Source organism: Acanthochromis polyacanthus, chromosome 13, assembly GCF_021347895.1.
Source record: "Acanthochromis polyacanthus isolate Apoly-LR-REF ecotype Palm Island chromosome 13, KAUST_Apoly_ChrSc, whole genome shotgun sequence".
NCBI lineage: Eukaryota > Metazoa > Chordata > Actinopteri > Pomacentridae > Acanthochromis > Acanthochromis polyacanthus.
The window spans coordinates 30,829,362-30,848,276 of record NC_067125.1 but is presented as its reverse complement, the minus strand read 5'-3'; the positions used below and the strand labels follow the sequence as shown (position 1 = coordinate 30,848,276).

General features: G+C 40.1%; 1 protein-coding gene across 1 annotated transcript; it reads left to right on the top strand.

The window, feature by feature from the left end:
• Positions 1–127: 127 nt before the first annotated feature.
• On the top strand, positions 128–18,781 carry LOC110949849 (integrin-linked protein kinase). The gene is made up of 13 exons (XM_022192129.2): positions 128–271; positions 1,386–1,629; positions 10,291–10,456; positions 12,006–12,101; positions 12,889–12,985; positions 13,104–13,187; positions 13,419–13,504; positions 13,606–13,715; positions 13,942–14,069; positions 14,275–14,396; positions 14,570–14,669; positions 16,384–16,514; positions 16,632–18,781. Exons 2-13 carry the CDS (start codon positions 1,541–1,543, stop codon positions 16,779–16,781), a joined length of 1,359 nt encoding a protein of 452 aa, XP_022047821.1. The 5' UTR covers positions 128–271; positions 1,386–1,540; the 3' UTR covers positions 16,782–18,781.
• Positions 18,782–18,915: the final 134 nt, after the last annotated feature.

Here is an 18,915-nt window from a genome sequence, read left to right as displayed (position 1 = left end):
TTGGTGTACTATTTACTTACTTATTGCACTTCATTGCCTGTAGTGGTTATCTTAAAGACATGACCGGAGGCTGTGATTTTTTTTTTGTGGCCTGTTGCAGTTCCCGGTGCGGCCTGTAGGGGGCGGCGCGGCGCTGTGTCCCTCCGGTCAACGTTAGCACGTAGCACGGCGGAGCTGAGGGTGTGGACGTCCTGCAGCTCTCCGTCCACCGGAGAAAACACACTTCTGCTCTGTCTCAACTCCTCCACACCGCAGCAGGCGAATATATCAGGTAGGTTTATCTTCACGGAAGTAGATTCTGGTTCAGTTTGACACGTTTTCCTGAAAAAACAATAACCGAAACCTCCAGTTTGTCAAATGAGAGAAACATTGGCAGCCCGCGGCGTCTGGACAGTTGGTTAGCTTGTTAGCAAAAAAAAACCTGCTTTCGTTTCATGCTAATAACAAGAGGATATTGGTTTGCAGAAGCAAATAAGACGGTCTTTTCTGTTTTGTCTAATGTAAAGAAAGTACCCGGTGTTGCTGCCATGAGCTGAAGGAACAGCCAGCAAACTTAAATGAGCTTTCCCCCCTTGTGTTAGCTGGATAGCAGAGCAGCTAGTCAGGCTGCTGCTGTACAGGTTGTTAACAGTGGATTCATTACTGTGACACCAGTGTTTTTATTCACCCAACTACGTTAATCACCAACAAAAACACTGTCCGACTTCATTATACTCGTGGATTAATGCTGTGTTTACTTAAAGTGCAGTATTTTCAGTGCAAGTGCTTTTCTTAGTCAAAATTTGACATCTATTCCTTCACTGATAGTGTTTATAATCAGTCACAACTGTGAGCTGACTTATTTACTAGCGCCACTCCACATTTGTTAACCATGTCTTCATTATCATCTACTAAAGGGTGCTTGCTTTGGCTGGGAAGTGCTCCCAAACCCAAATATTTTCAATTTAGCATCCCATAATATAGAGAAAAGCAGTAAATCCAGTGACTTTACAGCTAGAACCAGGTAGTGATTACCATGTCTGCTTGCTGATTGACTTCAACAATTAATCTGTTTTCAAATCAGCTACATACACAGTTTCTGTCAATCAACAATATGTGAAAGAAGTATAAATTTACCATGACCCTGAATGAAAATCCGTATCTACCCTGTTGTGTGTAGGGTGCCAGTAATAGCCAAGTTTTGTGAGTCACAATGCCGTAGACTGCACACCCACCCAGTATTACTAAGGTGGATAAGATTACTCAGCACTAGATGTTCCTTCATTTGTAGCTGTCTTCTTTTTTTAGTTCGTACAACAGGAATAAACGCTAGTCAGAATGAAGGCTGGACTGATAGAAAGCAGTTTTAACAAAACAGCTTTACTTTTTATGTCCCTTTTTGTCAGGTTTGTGTGAGTGCCACTGAGCCTCTGTGATTGTGTCCCTCGGTGTCCCAGAAGAGGGACTGATGCTGGGCAGGACTCGCCTCAACCCCTCGGGTCGCCTCTCTCATCTGTCCCAGTTTAGTTCTGCACCTTAAGAGAAGACCGCATCAGGAAAAATGGACGATATCTTCACACAGTGCCGAGAAGGCAACGCAGTGGCAGTTCGCCTATGGTTGGACAACACAGAGAATGACCTCAATCAAGGGTGAGCCACGGTTTATTTTTCAGTGTCAGTAGACGTTAATGGTGTCCAGAAGTTGCAAATCATCCCTATCATAGCAATTAGAATGTAATTAATTAACTTGAACGCAGGAATGCAATATCAAAATTACTTGTAGCCTGAAGCATGTCAGAGTCTTGTTGTTATTAAGGGAGTGTTTTAATTAGTTTTGCCAAATGTTCAAGAACAATTACTTTCTGATGCCATTATCCAGTAATAATGTCACACTAATTATGGCCTTACGAGCTTGTTTTCTCTCTAAACAAACTGTTCAAGCAGGCTGAAGTATAATCAAAAGTTCATGTTTTTACATTCTCCTCGTGGTCCGTTTTCTTTTGTCTTGATTTTTCAGCCAAAGATTCCTTTGCATATTTGTACTTAATTGCACAAGACTTGCCCCAACATGAATTAGTGATTCCAGATAACGTGGATCTGACAGAAACACGCAGTGTCACTGCTTACTTTAAATCCTGCATTCTTTAACCCGTGTCGTGGTGTAGGCTGAGAGCCCGCCTTTTCAGTCCCCGGTGAGATTGTGGCCTGATATTGAACCCATTTCCTTGTGGGTGCATGTTTATGTCCAGAATGCCAGTGGAGTAATTCAAAGGCGTGATGTTGGACAGGAAACATGCTGTGATGGCACAGTTAGTCATGCTTACAGTTGTTGCTGTGATTCAATTCAGGCTCCACAGACACAAAAACTCTCTGGACATAAGTGTGGGAGTGTATTAGTGCAAGATTTAGTTGCAGAAAATACAGCAGGCTTCTGTCATATTGATTAAACACTTTTAGCGTGCAAAATGTCTATCTGATATTTACAGTTCAGCAATCCTTAGCTGCCTCGTCTTTTGTCCTCAGCTGACTGTAAAGAAAAACTTGGCAGAGCCTGCTAGTCCAGTGCTGATGGCCACCCATGAATCTAGTCTCTTCGTTGTTTCTGTCCTACAATTATACTACCGGTGTTTGTTTTCAGAACAAACAAAGAAAGAATGAATTAATCCATTTAATTATGATGGCTGTGTATGTTGGCACTGCTCCCTTTCTGTCTTTTCTCTCTGTTTCAGTGCAGTTATGGTTTTACTGATTTGTAGAGAAGCAGTGATTCATCTGCAGAAGAGACTGTTTTCAAGTTTCAACAGGGGAGCCTTTGTTTATTTTCATTTTCTTTCAATACTTTTGCAAAATGTAAAATACAAAAGATCAGTTTTTGTGCACCATTGTCTAATTTCACAGGTAATATAGGGGAGAAAATGATTCATGGTTTTGAGTAAGAGGTGTAACTCTGATAATAACTGGAAGTAGAACATTATAGACAAAAATCTGTACATGAAAACTTTACAATTGGTCCGTCCTGTGTACTTACAGGAGAAGAGCACAATATTAGGAACACTTTTAAATGTAATGCAGTCCAGCACACTGCTAGCACCCATTATGACTTGAATAATAAACAGAAATAAAATATAGTCATTGCCTTTTTGACATCCATAAAAACTGAAAATGTTCAAACTCCATGGACATTGAATTTATGGCAAAGCTGTTGTATTGAATGGCATTAGATTTCACAGGTACACTTTATACAGTGGCAGGAGAGTGCATATGTAATAATGATGAGACCGAACATAAAATCATTGTTTTGCTGCATGATGAGATGCAGGAATATCTTCAGGAACATTTTAATCTTGTGAATTGTTTGACAGATTTGTGCTGTAAAGGTCACAGAGAGATTCATGCATTTATTACCATATTACAGTTTTCAAAAATAGCTTTTAAGATATGGTTTGGAAGAAGTAGTAAAACTGCTTCTTTTGTAGCTGTTTTGCACCCTTGTTTTCCTTTTGTGCAATTTGTTTTCGGTATCCTTCTCTTGTGAGCCTGTGTGATTGCATTGAGCCAGTGTGGACACATGCATCCCCACATGTGACCCACCCATTAGCTGATTCCCTTTTCCAGTTGATATATCTCCCCCAGTGGGTGAAACGCATTCATTCTTTTGCTTTCTTTTCCCTTACAGAACCTCAAATCCTTCCTTTTCTTCATCTTAGTAAACTCTCTGTACTCTCTGTCAGATCTTTAGTGTAATATTATCTGCGCTCCTCGATGACAGTGTGTTTACATTGATGTAACTCCCAGACAAAGAGTAGTAGTGGAATGCCGAATCTCCTTACAAGGAGCAACACACGGGCCTCAAGGGAACTATCTACCACCTACCAAAAGTAAAAGAGAAGGGGAGGAGATTATTGCAGCAGGCAGGACTGGAGGAGACAGAGTATCTTTGTGTGTGTGTGTCTGTGGCCAAATAGTGAGTTTTTCAAAAGAGGAATGCACAGTTAAGCCATAGCAGCGCACATCATCTTCCCCTCCTCCACTGATATGTTTCCGGTATTTGTGTCCCGGCGGTATTAGATAGCTGCACTCATTTCCCCTCCATGCTTCCTCTGAGTTTTAGAAGACTTAATTGTAAAGTTTAAAACATGCTCGCCCAAATAATTCTCTCGAGATGATTTCCCCTCCCACCTGTCTAGTTGATGCATAATACTGGCACAAGTTCTGGCTTTGTGGTGAATATTAGCTTGCGGAATAATGCGTGACTTTAAATTGGAGAGCTGTTTTAGGTTTAAATTATATGTGAAGGTGATTAACAGTTCATGTAGCTTCTCAAATATCTGATAATAAAATCATTACCGTGTCTGGAGCAGCATCGATTTGCTTTTTGGAAGAAAAGAAAGTGAAAATTTTTTGATTCCATCCTGAATATTTGCTGGTTTCTTTACTCCTTTATGACAGTGAGTTAAATGTCTTTGGGTTGTCAACAAAGCAACACAACACAGAGAATGACCTCAATCAAAGATGAGCCGCAGTTTATTTTTTAGTGTCAGTCGGATGTTAATGGTGTCCATAATTTACAAATCACCTCTGTCATAGCCATTAAAATGTGATTTAAAAAGCCATTTGAATACGGGAATGCAATATCAAATTGCACATACCTCCAAGCATGGCAGGGTCTTGTTATTTAGGGAGTGTTTAAATAATGTCTCTGTGAAGGTGCAAAACGTTATCAGTTTCTTTATTCCCTTTATTCAGTAATAATATCACACTAATTGTGACCTAATTAGCTTGTTTTCTTTGTCAACAAACTGTTTAAATAGGCTGAAAAATAATCAAAAGTTTCTCACAAGGGGTCCTCGTTCTTCAGTCTTCATTTTTTATCCAAAGATTCCTTGCGCACCGTTGTACTCATTTGCATGAGACTTGTCACAACATGAATTTAATTATTTGCAGTCCTAGTCTGGTCTGTAAAACATCCAATAATAGTGAAAAATGTCAATTAAATTTCCCAGAGCCCATCATATCGTCTTAAGAATCTTTGTTTTATCCGAATGTCAAACCAGCAAAGGCAGCAAATCCTCATGTGTGGAGTTAAAATTTAGAGAATATTTGACATCTTTGGTTCTTCCAAGACCTAAAGTGATTAACAGTTATCAGTAGAGTTGCTGATAAATTGTTTGGCGATCTACTAATTGACTAAGTGGCTAATCGTTTCACTTTTACATTGTTCAGTTCATAAAAGTAATCAGATTTTAATTTTAGTAACATATATTTCCATTTAACCTTGGACAAAAGACATCATTTACAGCTCTTTAAAAACTGTGATGTGAATCTTTCCTCACTATTGTCAACATTTAAAATAACAAATCAATGGAGAAAATGTCTGTTGTATTAGCTGATAATGTAAATCATTGTTTATTGCTCTTAAGTGTCAAAAAAAATGTTTATTCCAAATCTAGAAGGGCATGAGACCCTGTGCACGACAGCTGTTTCCCACAGTGCCCCAGTTGTGTTGTGTTTGGTCTCAAATAGATGCCTGACTTCTCTGCTCATGTGTTTTTTTTGGACTATGAGGGTGTAATCGTGGTTTTGTTGGTAGTCTCCATTTAGCTCCTCAAAACATGCATCTAAAAGAAGCCCAGTACATGTGTGAATAATAGTTTGAGTCTAGCACTTCCTTTTCACTCGTGATTGTCACTGAGGGTAATGGGCAGTAACTGTATGTTGTGTTGTTAAGGTTGAGGCTCCGTATTTTGGAAGTTGGTGGATTTACAGGGTGAATACTGATCCTAACTGCTTTAGTCAGGGCAGCACTGTGAGTCTGTTGCAAGCACACTGAGGTTCACAGGCTTGTTCAAGCAGGTAGTGATGGATTCAGAGGAATGAGTCGACACAGATGATCAGGTTTAATATGTGTCTGACGTTGTTGAATTATTACTGATTGCACTGATACGGAATTTTACCAGTTCAACTTTAAAAAATAAAAAGACCTTCACTTATATCGATGCATTGCTTTTTGTTTTGCTAATCTAAACACAGATACCTGCTAATATTTTAACTAAATTTTATCAACAGAAAATTATTCTGCAGCTACTTTGTGAATTGATTTAATATTTAAACTAGAAAAGCACTCAGAGAGCGCAGATCTTCGCCAAGGATATTGACATTCCCACAGAGATTAAAACAGGCAACCCATGCAGTAAAGGATCATGAGCTGGAATTGAACCTGTGTCTCTGACACAGTTCTGTTTACGAATCACCTTCTCAACCAGTTGAGCTATCTGGACACCTTGTTCCAACTTGTTGGACGAAATACTAACATATGATGTTTTTGTCATATTTTGGACCACATAGTAAAACATACTTGAGTTATCTTGCTAACAGACAGACACACAAACGCCGGGTGTCGCATAACCTCCTTGGCGGAGGTAACAGTTTTCAAGCCAATAATTTGATGGTTCAGATTCCTAAAATCAGAAATGTCTGTCTTTACTTAGCCCCTTTTAGACATGCGTTCCTTTCTTTTAATCTGATGGCATCTGAACACTTTGGCTGCAAGTCTGAATGAGCACTCTGGGCACCTCTGTAAAAGTGGCGATGGCAATCTTAGTAGATCAGACCTGGTTCAGTTCAGTATCATTTTAAACACACGTCTGAACCGCATGCAGTCACATTAACAGATAGGCATGCAAATAATTACAGAATACACCGTTTAATGTCTCATGCATATGGTAGATTTCACCGTGGCTTCCTCCATCACTGTTGTGAAGCCGTGAGGAGGAACACAAAAAACATTACCTGTGTCTGAATGCTGTCACTTTAGCAGATACACGAAACCAAAAATGTTATGTATCCCATGCCTGAAAAGGGTTATTGTCTTATATTATAGTACATCAAGTATTTTGAAGTTCATTTTGAGTATTTGCAAACATTTGTCATGTAGATCAAATGATTCATTGAGTGAGTAATCGTAATGAAAACACTTAGTTGCAGTCCTACATCCGATCAGACTGTTATTCTAGTGTGTAGCTAAATTGTTAGCTTAAATTCTGTTATCATAGCAGTAATGATGAAGTGATGTCCACCTTTTTCAGATGTTAAGACATTACCTACAGATACATTGTGAATCTTGTGGTTGCTGGCTGTTGTAGCTGTGTGCTCTTCACATGTACTGTAGCTCCCACAGGATTTCTGAGTGGTTCCATTACTTCTCATTAGATGACACAACAAAGAAAAGAAATCCTGCAAAAAATGGTTTGTTTATTGTGCTTCTTTTCACTCTTCGGATGTTTCTGTGAAAGTGTTTTCCATTAGCTAAGGCCTGTTATATGACCTGGCGGGGATGTCGATACAGAGACGTCCAGGGTGCAGACAGGGGCTCTTCCTCTGGCTCTTCAGTCTGCCAAACTGAGCTCTGCTGGCAGGTGGAAGTGCCTGAAATAAATGACCACAGTCAGTGTGGAGAGGGGGAGCTGGAGAAAACCCTGGCACTCAAGTGCCCCTGGGTTTGGTGGATGAAGTTAGCTTAAAGGGAAAATCCATCCTGTATAAAGTGCCCTGGAATAGAAATACACGGAGGCACCAGAGGGCTGAGCCTCGCTGCTTGTAACCACAAAAGTCCATTTCAGCAGTTTTATGTGGACTGGAGCCTTTTTTCTGTTATTAAGAAATAACCATCAGATAATTACCAGTTAGGGCTGAGTGGTGTTTTACAAGCTCTGCAAAAGTAATTTGCAATGTGTGTTTTGGTGGTAAAAAAAAGGTTATATCATTTCTCAAGATAGAATCCCACAAGAAGAAAAATGAGGCAAACACAAATCTTAATTGCAACAGAGGATATAGAAACCCTTAGAAAATAGCTGTTAGTTGATTTTTTGTTGTTATTGATTGCAAAATAATTCGATCTATTGTGCACGCTCAACCAGTTAATCATTTTCCAAATGCACTACAGTATGTAGCTGTTCTATTTTCTGTTCAAAGGAAATTGGATTACACAATGTGTCTAGTGATTATTTTATTATATCCTTTGAAGTTGGACAATGGCACATGGAAACACAAAATTACTGAAAAACTAATTTTATAACCTGGTTTATTGATTTTATGGCTTTGTAGTAGCTGCGAATTGTGTTTCTTAATTTGTTACAGTGTATTTTTTTTTGCTGAGTGAATTGTTGTTTTTTGCAGAGATCAATGAATTATGTACGTGATCCAGTAGTATAGATCATTTTGACAATTGTTTATTTACTTCATCTATTAAATGTTAGATTGTCGAAGGTGACGTCCCAAAATGTCTTATTTGACACCAAAGCCCCTCGATAGTCAATGCTTAAACAGAGAAACCTGAAAATCCTCTCATTTGAGAAGTTGGAATCAGAGATGACTTGAGTTTTTGATTACTTAAAGACCTCCAGGTCAAGTTTGGAACAAATAATGAGTCTGAGTTCATAAAAAGCAATACTATTAATCATTCTTGCTTTCAAAGAATACAACAAGCTTCTGAACTCTCCCTGCTCCCCCAAATGAGCTAAAGTTTAGCACTGAAAGCTTATAAACTCATAGGAAGAGGTCGATGGGGAGTTTTTCTCTCATAAACTTGGGCTAATTGTTTTTTAGGATTTGGACTTTTGGTCTGAGAGGAAATTGCGCTTGGACCAGATCTGGTATGAAGGAAGCATTTTGCACAGATAGATGTGTGTTGTGGGACTGAGGGTCTCTGTGGGACTCTTGATGCTGCTTTGAGCCGAGCCCTGCAGGATGCGTGAATACAAGCCAGTGAATTGATGGTGGGTGGGAGGGGCTCAAATTCCTGTAGATTCATAATACCCCCTCAGTTCTCAGATCCTATTATTATGCTGTCTGCCTACTCATAATTTCAGAACAAGTGCATAACTTTATTAGCAGGAGGATTGTGCTGTGTTTTGGTGCAAACAGTGAGGCAGTATGGAAAGTTGAATATATCATCAGTGCAGTGCAGACGAGGGAGGGGAGAGAGTCTGCAGTGGAGTAAACCTGATAAGAGAGCAGGATGTGACCATGAAAAGTAAAATGACAGTCACATACGGCAGCTGGAGTACGTTTGTGCAACACTGGTGGGTGGGACTTCTGTTTTTTTTTTCTTCGGTCTTTTCCTGATTGACGCTCTGTCATGCAGCTCTGCCCGTGTCTTAATCTATCAGTCTTTATCTGCTGTTCGCCAAGGAGACACTCTGTCATGTAATGGAGGCCGTTGTCCTACATGTGTCTCAGCTGGTGTCACAGTGACACAGAGGAATGATGAGGTCCTTAAGCCGTTGTCTCAGTCACATCAACTTCTTTTTTTAAATAACAGAAGTGATAAATTTGGCATTATGCCCTTGCAGGGCTGAGCTTCACAGCACACTGGTTAAAACTACTGATGTAGTTACAGATAAGTTACTAGCAAAAGCAAATGCAGTCTGTATGCTAGTCCTATGAGAACTGAGCTTAATATAATACTAATATTAATGATTCAGTTGTGTTTTGTTGATTCATCTTTAGGATCATTTTGATAGCTGCAGTGCAGTTAATTGTTTTATGTTATACTTGCAGATGTTTTTAATATTCTGTCCCCATAGGGATTTAGCCCGTGGCAAAGTATAAGAATTATTACTGAAAAAGAAGCGTGCATTTCGAGGCACAATGTACAATTTTGCTATCAAATTGTCAATAAGAACAGGAAAAGGCATACATTTCTGTCAAAAAAGCAACAGACTTACTGTGTGAAATGATCTTTCTACAGTGTGTTGCTACAACCCACAGAGTTGTGAGAAAAACTCTGTCATATTATTATTTTTTAACATTTAACACTGTAAAGGGATATATTTGAACAGCTCTATAGCTGTAACTGCCAAAATGACACTTAAATCAACATTAGAACTGTTATGAATTTAAGATTTATTGCAGACTGTTGCTTTTAGCTTGTTGTAACTAATGTTTTGGCGATTGAGTATGTTTTAAAGTTTTATGAATTCAGGTCACTTCTAATCTGTATTTGTGCAAAACAGCTAATTACATGATACATTTTTAAGTTGACCACCCAGTTTGCTCTGGACTGCGTGGCTGTTGTTTTTTTGAAAAGTGATATTTTGATCGTCAAAGTAAAACACATATGCGCCCAAAAACAGCCCCAGTCTGTACCCCTTGGTCTTGTGCCAGTTAAACCACAGAGCTGTTTGCATGGAAAACTTTTATGTTTTCTCCCTCAAAGTCTTACTTAGCCGCTTTTCCTGCAGTTAAACACTTCCCTGTGCTGAAGGAGTTGTAAAACCTGTGCTGAATATGAATGTTCTCCTGTCATCGCAGAGATGACCACGGCTTCAGCCCTCTTCACTGGGCCTGCAGAGAGGGTCGCTCCAGTGTGGTGGACATGCTCATCATGAGAGGAGCTCGCATTAACGTCATGAACCGGGGAGACGACACGCCTCTGCACCTGGCTGCCAGTCACGGACATCGTGACATTGTGGGAAAGGTAGGCTTCATGTAAACACAAAGACACAGGGACATTGGAACGCATTACTTTTGCGTTTCTTTATCTCAACAGTCAAAATAATTGCGAGAATATTTGCTTTCTCCCTGTCATCAGAACATGACTGTGTGGTCTGTATTTTGAAGTGCACAGTGATCCCAACTAATATATGATGTCAGATTAAACTTGAGAGCACATGTCAGAAGCTGGTGAGAGACTGAAGAGGTCCTAATGCACCAGTGTCAAAAGCATAATAAAATAATGGCCTTTTCTTTCTATGATGTCTATGAAAACCACAGTTAGAAGGTGCTTTACAAGAAAAAAAGCAGCAATAACACATGTAAAAAGGCCATAATTAAAACATTACAAAGAACATAATAGAATACTGTATGAATGAAGCTTGTGCCACAGCGTCCCCATTTTTTTATAGGCCTGGTCTGTGGAATATTTAACAATAGTTGACCTCTGATCTGAAGGGTTTAAATGCCGAATAAAGGGTTAAAAGTACTGAAATGGAAAGCGCAGTCGGACCATGTAGAGATTTAGAAGTAATCAACAGAATCGTAAATTGAATTCTGTAACACGTGGGGAGCCAGGAGAGCGCCAGGACCGGAGTGATGTGTTCCCCGTGTTGAGAAATTGTGAGCAGTCTTCCTGCTGTGTTTTAAATCAGCTGAAAACAGGCAATTGCCGCATTGTTAAGGCAAGTGAATAGTGAGTAACAATAGTCCAGGTGGGCGACAATAAGGGTGCGGATGAGTTGTTCAGCCTCTGTAAGTTTGCTTCATAAACACAGGATATTGTGAAACCTGAGGTGATGTCATCTGAGCAGCAATTATAAATACAAAAGTCCTGTCTGTTCTTGTTGTTTCACCAGCAGCAGCTGAGACACCTGAAGTATGATTAGAAAACCTTCGTTCTGCTGCACTTGTAAAGCATAAAACAAGCTTGCAATTTTGTGAAAGTTGATGTTCTCCTGAAACTGTTTTCCACCAGGATAAGTTTAAATAATTTATTACTTAAATGCACAATTTATCTGCAGTTATTAGCTGCAGTGCGAGTGGCAGTACAGAGATGCCTTCTTTGACCGTCGGTGTCTTTACTAGATCCCATGCAGCTCATAATACTGCAGTGTGTTTCTCTTTAAGATGCATCATGTGGCTGTATGTCCACTATCACTGGTTCACTGTCAGACTGGCAGTATGCAGTTTGACTTGTAGCTGTGAATGTTATGTAGCAGGTACAGCAATGTAAACTGTTTCTTCAAGGTATTGTTTAAGGGAAATATAAAGATAATGTATGTGTTAGTGCTGCTCACAGTACTGTTGTCATAGTGTGAGGCTTCTTCTGCAGGATGTCTGATTTAGAATAGCTGCCAGGCAGTTTTTGAGTTTAATATTAGGCATGTCTCAATACCTCTGGTATGTGTCCACAGGCAACACAACCTTCCATGATTTTTCTTGGCAGCATTAAAGCTCATCTCTGTATACAGCCCAAACAAGATCTGACCAGCCTTGCTGTGCGTATAATCTTTTGTTTTTGATTCTTTTAGCTGATCCAGTGCAAAGCAGACACCAATGCAGCCAATGAACATGGGAACACACCACTGCATTATGCCTGCTTCTGGGGCCAGGACCAAGTGGCTGAGGTTAGTGCGCCCCCTGGTGGTGCTAATAATGATGAGGCTGTTTTTATTTCTATTAACCTTCTGAACTCAAAGTGGTTTCTGGGTACTTTTTTGTTCCTTTCACTCTCTGTGGACTCATTTTAAACTGCAATTTAAAGTCCTGCACCTTTATGGAAGCAGCACAACCATGACTAGAAGGAGAGAGAACTCAAAAATACAGTTTGTGCAGGAAGACTGAGTTATAATGCCATAAATCATTAAAAAATACAAACCTGCAACTAAATTCTATGGGTTATTTATACAAACCTTTAAAAGTCTTGTAATCAGTATGTCAATATGTGCATTTTTTTTTCAAGTGCTCAGAGATGTTACCAATAATGGGGGAAAAAATGGGAATACTATAGATATTTAACCACCTACTCTTTTAGTTTCTGTTCTTGTTTTCTGTCTGCTCTGCAAAAACTTTTGAATTTTTTTGTCACATGACTGTGTCACTAATATCTTTATAGTTTTGCTGAGAAGCATGTGGTTTTTGTTTTTAGAAGACTGTGGTTATTGCCAAAGCTCTACTTTTGGTTGAATTTTAAGTATAGCATAGAGTAAAGTACAACTGTAAGCTTTGGTTTGGTTTATTCTCCCAACAAAACAGCATGTGGCAAAGTAGAAAATTCCCCGGTTCTCTGTGTTTTTACACTTAGTGGCTCTGATAACTGGTGTCATTTTGGTGTTATCATGACCTGTCGACTTGCTGCCAGGTTTTGGCATTCACAGGGTTAAAATGTTGATGACAACTTTTTCTATTTCTCAGGACCTTGTGACTAATGGGGCTCAGGTGAGCATCTGTAACAAATACGGGGAGACTCCTCTGGACAAAGCCAAACCTCACCTGCGTGAACTCCTCAGAGGTATCCCAGCTGCCTGTTCCAATTCTGTTCCCCATTAAATGGATCTCAGGACCAGTCTTATATCTTTGTGTTTTGTTGCTCTATTCTATGTTGATTTTCTTATTTCTCCACCATCCAGAAAAGGCTGAAAAACTGGGACAGAACTTAACTAAAATCCCCTTCAAGGACACGTTCTGGAAAGGCACCACCAGAACTCGACCCCGTGAGTCCCAACGACACATAAATCAGTTTATTAGCTGACCAGTTTCCATCCTTTGGTTTGGTCAAAGCGCTCCATGAAAAGAAAAAATGTTCCGTGCTGGCCTCCCAACTAATTTTACTGTGGCTTTTGAAATTTCCTGTCCACGTGTTGGTCTAAATTTCACATAAATAATAGGGATTTTGTCCGAGCTATAACTTGTCACTTACGTTTTTCTCCATCTTGTGTTTTTAGGCAATGGCACTTTGAACAAACACGCAGGCATTGACTACAAACAGCTTTCTCTACTTGCTAAAATCAATGAGAACCAGTCTGGAGAGGTACTTTCTATTTTTTTTGTTTTTATTGTGCTTTATATTCCTGTAGAACTGCTGATGATCAGTCATTCACTTTACTTAATCTATTTGTTTTTCATTCATAGTTGTGGCAAGGGCGCTGGCAAGGAAATGAAATTGTTGTTAAGGTGCTGAAAGTTCGCGACTGGACCACTAGGAAAAGCAGAGACTTCAATGAGGAATATCCCAAACTAAGGTAGTATTTAATCCTGACTTTTCTACATCCTCTGTCCTTTTTGCTGCGTTGTCCCTCATTTGTCTGTTAGCATTGCGTTGAACCAGACTCTGTGTATTATTTATTTTGGGAGGAGTTGCATCTCACACAAGACGTCTGTTTATGTCAAATCCTCTGTGGGTTTGCCTCTTTTTTGTCTGTCTGTCTGTCTCTCTCCCCTGTCCCTTCCTCTTGGGCTTCATCCCAGGATATTTTCCCACCCGAATGTCCTACCCATGTTGGGAGCATGTCAGTCTCCTCCCGCCCCTCACCCCATCATCATCACACACTGGATGCCTTATGGCTCCCTCTACAACGTGCTGCATGAAGGCACCAGTGAGTACTTCTACTCTGGTCACAAGGTCCATGCTTGTCACCGGTTTTGGTGATTAGCAGGCGTTTGTGACTGACTGCACTTAAGCATTTGTCATTTTGTTGCCATCACTTTTTTCTACTGCAGCAATTTCACTGTCATCCTGTTATATGGTGAAAGAAAGAGCCGCTTGAACCTGTTATTACTTGTTCCTCTCCCTGCTGTCAGACTTTGTGGTGGACCAGACTCAAGCGGTCAAGTTTGCTCTGGACATTGCTTGTGGAATGGCTTTCTTGCATACACTTGAACCCATGATCCCTCGCCATTATCTCAACAGCAAGAGTGTGATGGTAAGAAGAACTTCTGGCTTCATTGTAGCTTTGCAAGATCGTAAAGCTGTCATATTGTCTTGCACAACAACAGACTTACCAAAGAAAAGTGTGTTGCCTAAAAAAACTGCAAACGGAAGCGATGTCCGCCACACTTTCAAGTGACATCTCAGTCAGTGTTCTTGTTTCAACAGATAGATGAAGACATGACAGCGAGGATCAGTATGGCAGACGTCAAGTTCTCCTTCCAGTGTCCTGGCAGGATGTACTCGCCTGCATGGGTAGCCCCTGAGGGTAGGCATCACTCATGTTGCACAGATCTGAACTGACAGCTGAAGCCACACAAGCTCGAGCGTGAATGATGGATGTAGGGAACTCCAGACTGTCTCTGAGCCAAATGAAATCTAGAGCTGATTTTCTCTTGAGATAAACTGAAAACCAAGCAAGCTGGAAAGATAAACTGATTGCAGAATGAAAAAGTAACCATGGAGTTTTGCAGCACTTATGCAAGCAGTAGCATCAGTTCACAGAGAAGGTTTACAGAGCAATGTATGGAACATGTGGTACAGGAGATTTGTCACCACTGGTTACCATAGAAACAGTGTCCATACAGTGTGTGTGTAGTGGGTTGGGAGCTTGGCTATTGATTTTTTTGGTTTGCAAATAGAATTGACCCAAATTTTCTGTTTCTGTTGCCCCTTCTGACTTTAACCTGCTATTTATATTTGCGATGTTTGATATCGCATATCAAAAGATCTTCACTTTATTTCCATCCCTGAGATTCAGTTTCCATAGCAACATACACTATAGCGGCTAGTTCAGAGACGAAAAGCCCACAGGACTCTTCTGTGGGTGTTATGGTTTTCAAGCACTTCTTAGAGGGCTTCATGAAGAAGCAAGAGTCTCATGGTTTACCACAGTAAGAGGGAAATGTAATGTAATCATTTCATCATGATGAGGCCAAAAGATTTGGGACATAAGTAACTGGGTGACTTATGGTTGACCCGCATAAAGTGGATGGTTTTAAAGAACCAGTGTGGCGGGTTTAGATAGATCTATTGTCAGGAAAATATAGAATTATCCTAATTATGATTTTTTTTGGTGGACAATGGTCTAAAAAGAAGAGTTGCTGTAGTTTTGTTAGCTTACTTAACGGCGGGTCCTGTTCAACAGAGCCAACCATGTTGCACTGCCATGTTTCCACAGTAGCCTTGAACAAACAAACCCCACTCTGACTCCAGACAGTCCTTCACATTGCACTCTCCAACCTCACCACTATATGTTCTCAAATCCTCCACAGTGGAACTTAAATGGTACAGTTCCATGTTCTTAAGTGAGTGAATATTTTGCTTCACACATAAAACAAGTGCTTAGGTAAATTTAGTCTGTATTTGGACATTATTATGAGTAGTAAAGCTTTTGTACAAAAAGTCTAGTATAGACTGACATATAGACTGGTAGATATTGAATATTATGATGCTGGAATATGACTGAGCATTAACACTCATGTACATACAGTAAAACATGTTTTTGCAGAAAGTAGGCATTGATTAAACATTGGCCAGACTGATTATTCAGTATTCAGCATTTTTTTGACTATTAGTATCTTTATTGTTCCCCGATTCCAGATTTGAGAAATTCATTTTAAAAATTGACATTTTGGCTCAAACAAAATACTCCTGTCGAGAGCAACAGCTGGTCAACACTGAAGGATAAATATTGAGAATTTGCTTTTTAATTGCGCATATGAAAAATATAAACAAGCAAAGGCATTTTTGACAAAGTTTTTTGTTGGAATTATTCAAAAGTTTTACGCCATGACTGTCCTTTTTACTGCAAACGTATATCATTTCCAAATACTGGTTGTCGGTCTCCTTTATTCATAATGAATGGTATCAGTATCCACGAGGAAACAACATAGTGGTTGATCCCTCTAAAGTCGAGCGACGTTGTGCATGTAATCTGGTTCACTGTGTAACCTTCTCTTGCTTCTCTTTGTGTGGCTCAGCCCTGCAGAAGAAGCCAGAGGAGATCAACCGTCGGTCAGCAGACATGTGGAGCTTCGCCATCCTGCTGTGGGAGCTGGTGACCAGAGAAGTGCCGTTTGCCGACCTCTCCAACATGGAAATAGGCATGAAGGTCGGTTTATGCATTTATTAGATCACTAGACGAATAATAATAGCTTTCAGGCAAAGCTGTTAATTATAATGTGTTAGTTTAACATATTCAGTAATGCCGGTCTGTTGTGTGTTTTAGGTTTCCTTGGAGGGTTTGAGGCCCACCATCCCTCCTGGCATCTCTCCCCACATTTGCAAGCTCATGAAGATATGCATGAACGAAGACCCAGCAAAGAGGCCTAAATTTGACATGATTGTGCCAATTTTGGAGAAAATGCAGGACAAGTGAAAAAAAAAACCTCCAGCCCTCGTTTATTGAACCGACAAATACCCAGATTTTTATTTTTTATTTTTTTTACCCCAGATATGACTCTGATATGGTGGTGTGGTGCTTACCAGTATTGCCTTAAACTCTTACTCTACTGCTGCATTTGACGCCACTGTAGCTTCTGCTTCTGAGATGAGTCCAGCAGCAGTCACTCATTTTATATTGTTTTTTTCTTCTTTTTTTCAATGTGATATCAAGTTTTTATTAGTGTCTTTGTCACTGATCTGCTGATACTGTCTCGGAGCTTATAGTATTGACTGTTCATCTTCTAAACCGTAATCACGTGGACTGAGTACAATCTTCTTCAAATGACCGAATAGCCTGTGGAGGTCAGCATGACAGCGCTGGATTGCTCCAGTTAATTTAAGGCCGTACTTTATCCAGAGAGGGCTCACCGTTAAAAAGTCACCTTCTGAGGTTACTGTTCCTTTTATATTGGTGGCTTGTTATAATAACATATTAACCCAAAGCTTGTCTTGTGGAGGGAAAAAAGGTTTGTTGTTGTAGGAGCAACATATGCCTGGGAAAGCATGACGAATGTCTGAAATGGAGCATTCAAACATGTAAGATAATTAATAAAACTTGATCTGAGTGAGTGGTGCCCTTGAGTGTCCATGCAGTAGCAGTGCTGTACCCTTCAGCTTGGCTGTGTAGTGGCGATGAGCTTATCTTGTAGCCTAGCCGCGCTAGACAACCCACGGCAACAAATTTAATTCTCTGCCAGGGTGGGTCTACTTACCCTCCATAAGGCTCGAGGTTGGATGCTCCTAAAACTGGCCGGACGAATCACCATGAAGTGTAGAGTCAGAAGGCGGGCGTAACTAAGTGACGACAGAGGCACGACGATTCTGACAGAAGCAACCAGAAACAACTAGCCTAGCCGCGCTAGACAACCCATGGCAACGAATTTAATTCTCTGCCAGGGTCGACAACAAAAACGACAACAATCGTTGAGCTCCATTAGCACCGACTCTGAATAATCTTTCTGTTAACATGTCTATAATATACTTGAGCTTCTCCCATTGACTGTATTATAAGGCTTCACCGAACTACCGCATCCTCTGATTTCCGGCGCTCTAGGAGCCTATTCGTTGCACTGATTGGTTGTATACCTACCCAATTGCTGCAGAGTGATTTGAAAGACAACCTTTTAGCCCGCCTCCCTCCCTGTCAAGCGTGCCTAGACCCTTGTGTCTTCAGAGCATGGGTCTAGCGCGGCTAGGCTACTTATCTTGAGCATTGGTCCCTGAATGTATCGTGTACAACCTGCTGACGACAATTTAAAACAGGCCTTATAAACCTTCTTTCTGTGCCACAATACTGTCAGTGTTGATATTGAAAGATTATATTCATAATGCAGCGCAAGATTGTCGATTCTGTCTTGTTTATTGTATTTATGTAATCAGATTACTTTTATTTCTTCATTTAATCTAGTCTATTTTCAGTACTTTCCCCTCAGTTGTTTTACTACATAATTTGAATTGTGTTAGCTCTGCAATAGGCAGCCTCTGTCAACATGTCTCAAAGTCTTCACATGATCTCAAATGTTATTTTCATGTTGAATACTGGAAAACGCTGTAGTCCAACATGTAGTTACTTGCTTTCCTTGTATTGTGAGGAATGAATACCACAACCCACACTGTAATTTATTCATGGATATCACAGGTACAGTTAAAATTAGCTGTTGTTTTGGGTGGCTGCTCTTAATGTTATCATTCTATCAGAGGCTGTGACTGGGACATTAAGGGGTGGAATCAACATTGTGCAAACTGTTGCCCAGTTTTCTCGTTTCTGTTATTTGGTCTTGACTTTATATCAATCTGATGGGTCGTTTCTCCCGCCTGCATCATTTCTGTGCCTCCACCAGCTTGCTTGTTTGTGCCGAATCACAGGCTGAAGCCAAAATCGAGAATGACAAATGTATGTATTTATATATAAGTATATTAAAAATGAAACATGGACAGCTTGAATGTGTACATTTATAGTGGGAACTGGACGTCACCGGGTCATTTGGGAAATGTGTTGGGTGAAGCAGTTGAATGGAATAATACAAGATAACAGATATACAGTTTGTAGGACATGAAAGTAATTTGTC

What these genes read in the sequence shown, in the direction of transcription:
- LOC110949849 (XM_022192129.2), top strand. Translation starts at nt 1,541, where the DNA reads ATGGACGATATCTTCACACAGTGCCGAGAAGGCAACGCAGTGGCAGTT. An exon ending in GAGGAATATCCCAAACTAAG is followed by an intron (nt 13,716 to 13,941) that starts GTAGTATTTAAT and finishes GCTTCATCCCAG; the next exon opens with GATATTTTCCCACCCGAATG. An exon ending in CGTGCTGCATGAAGGCACCA is followed by an intron (nt 14,070 to 14,274) that starts GTGAGTACTTCT and finishes CCCTGCTGTCAG; the next exon opens with ACTTTGTGGTGGACCAGACT.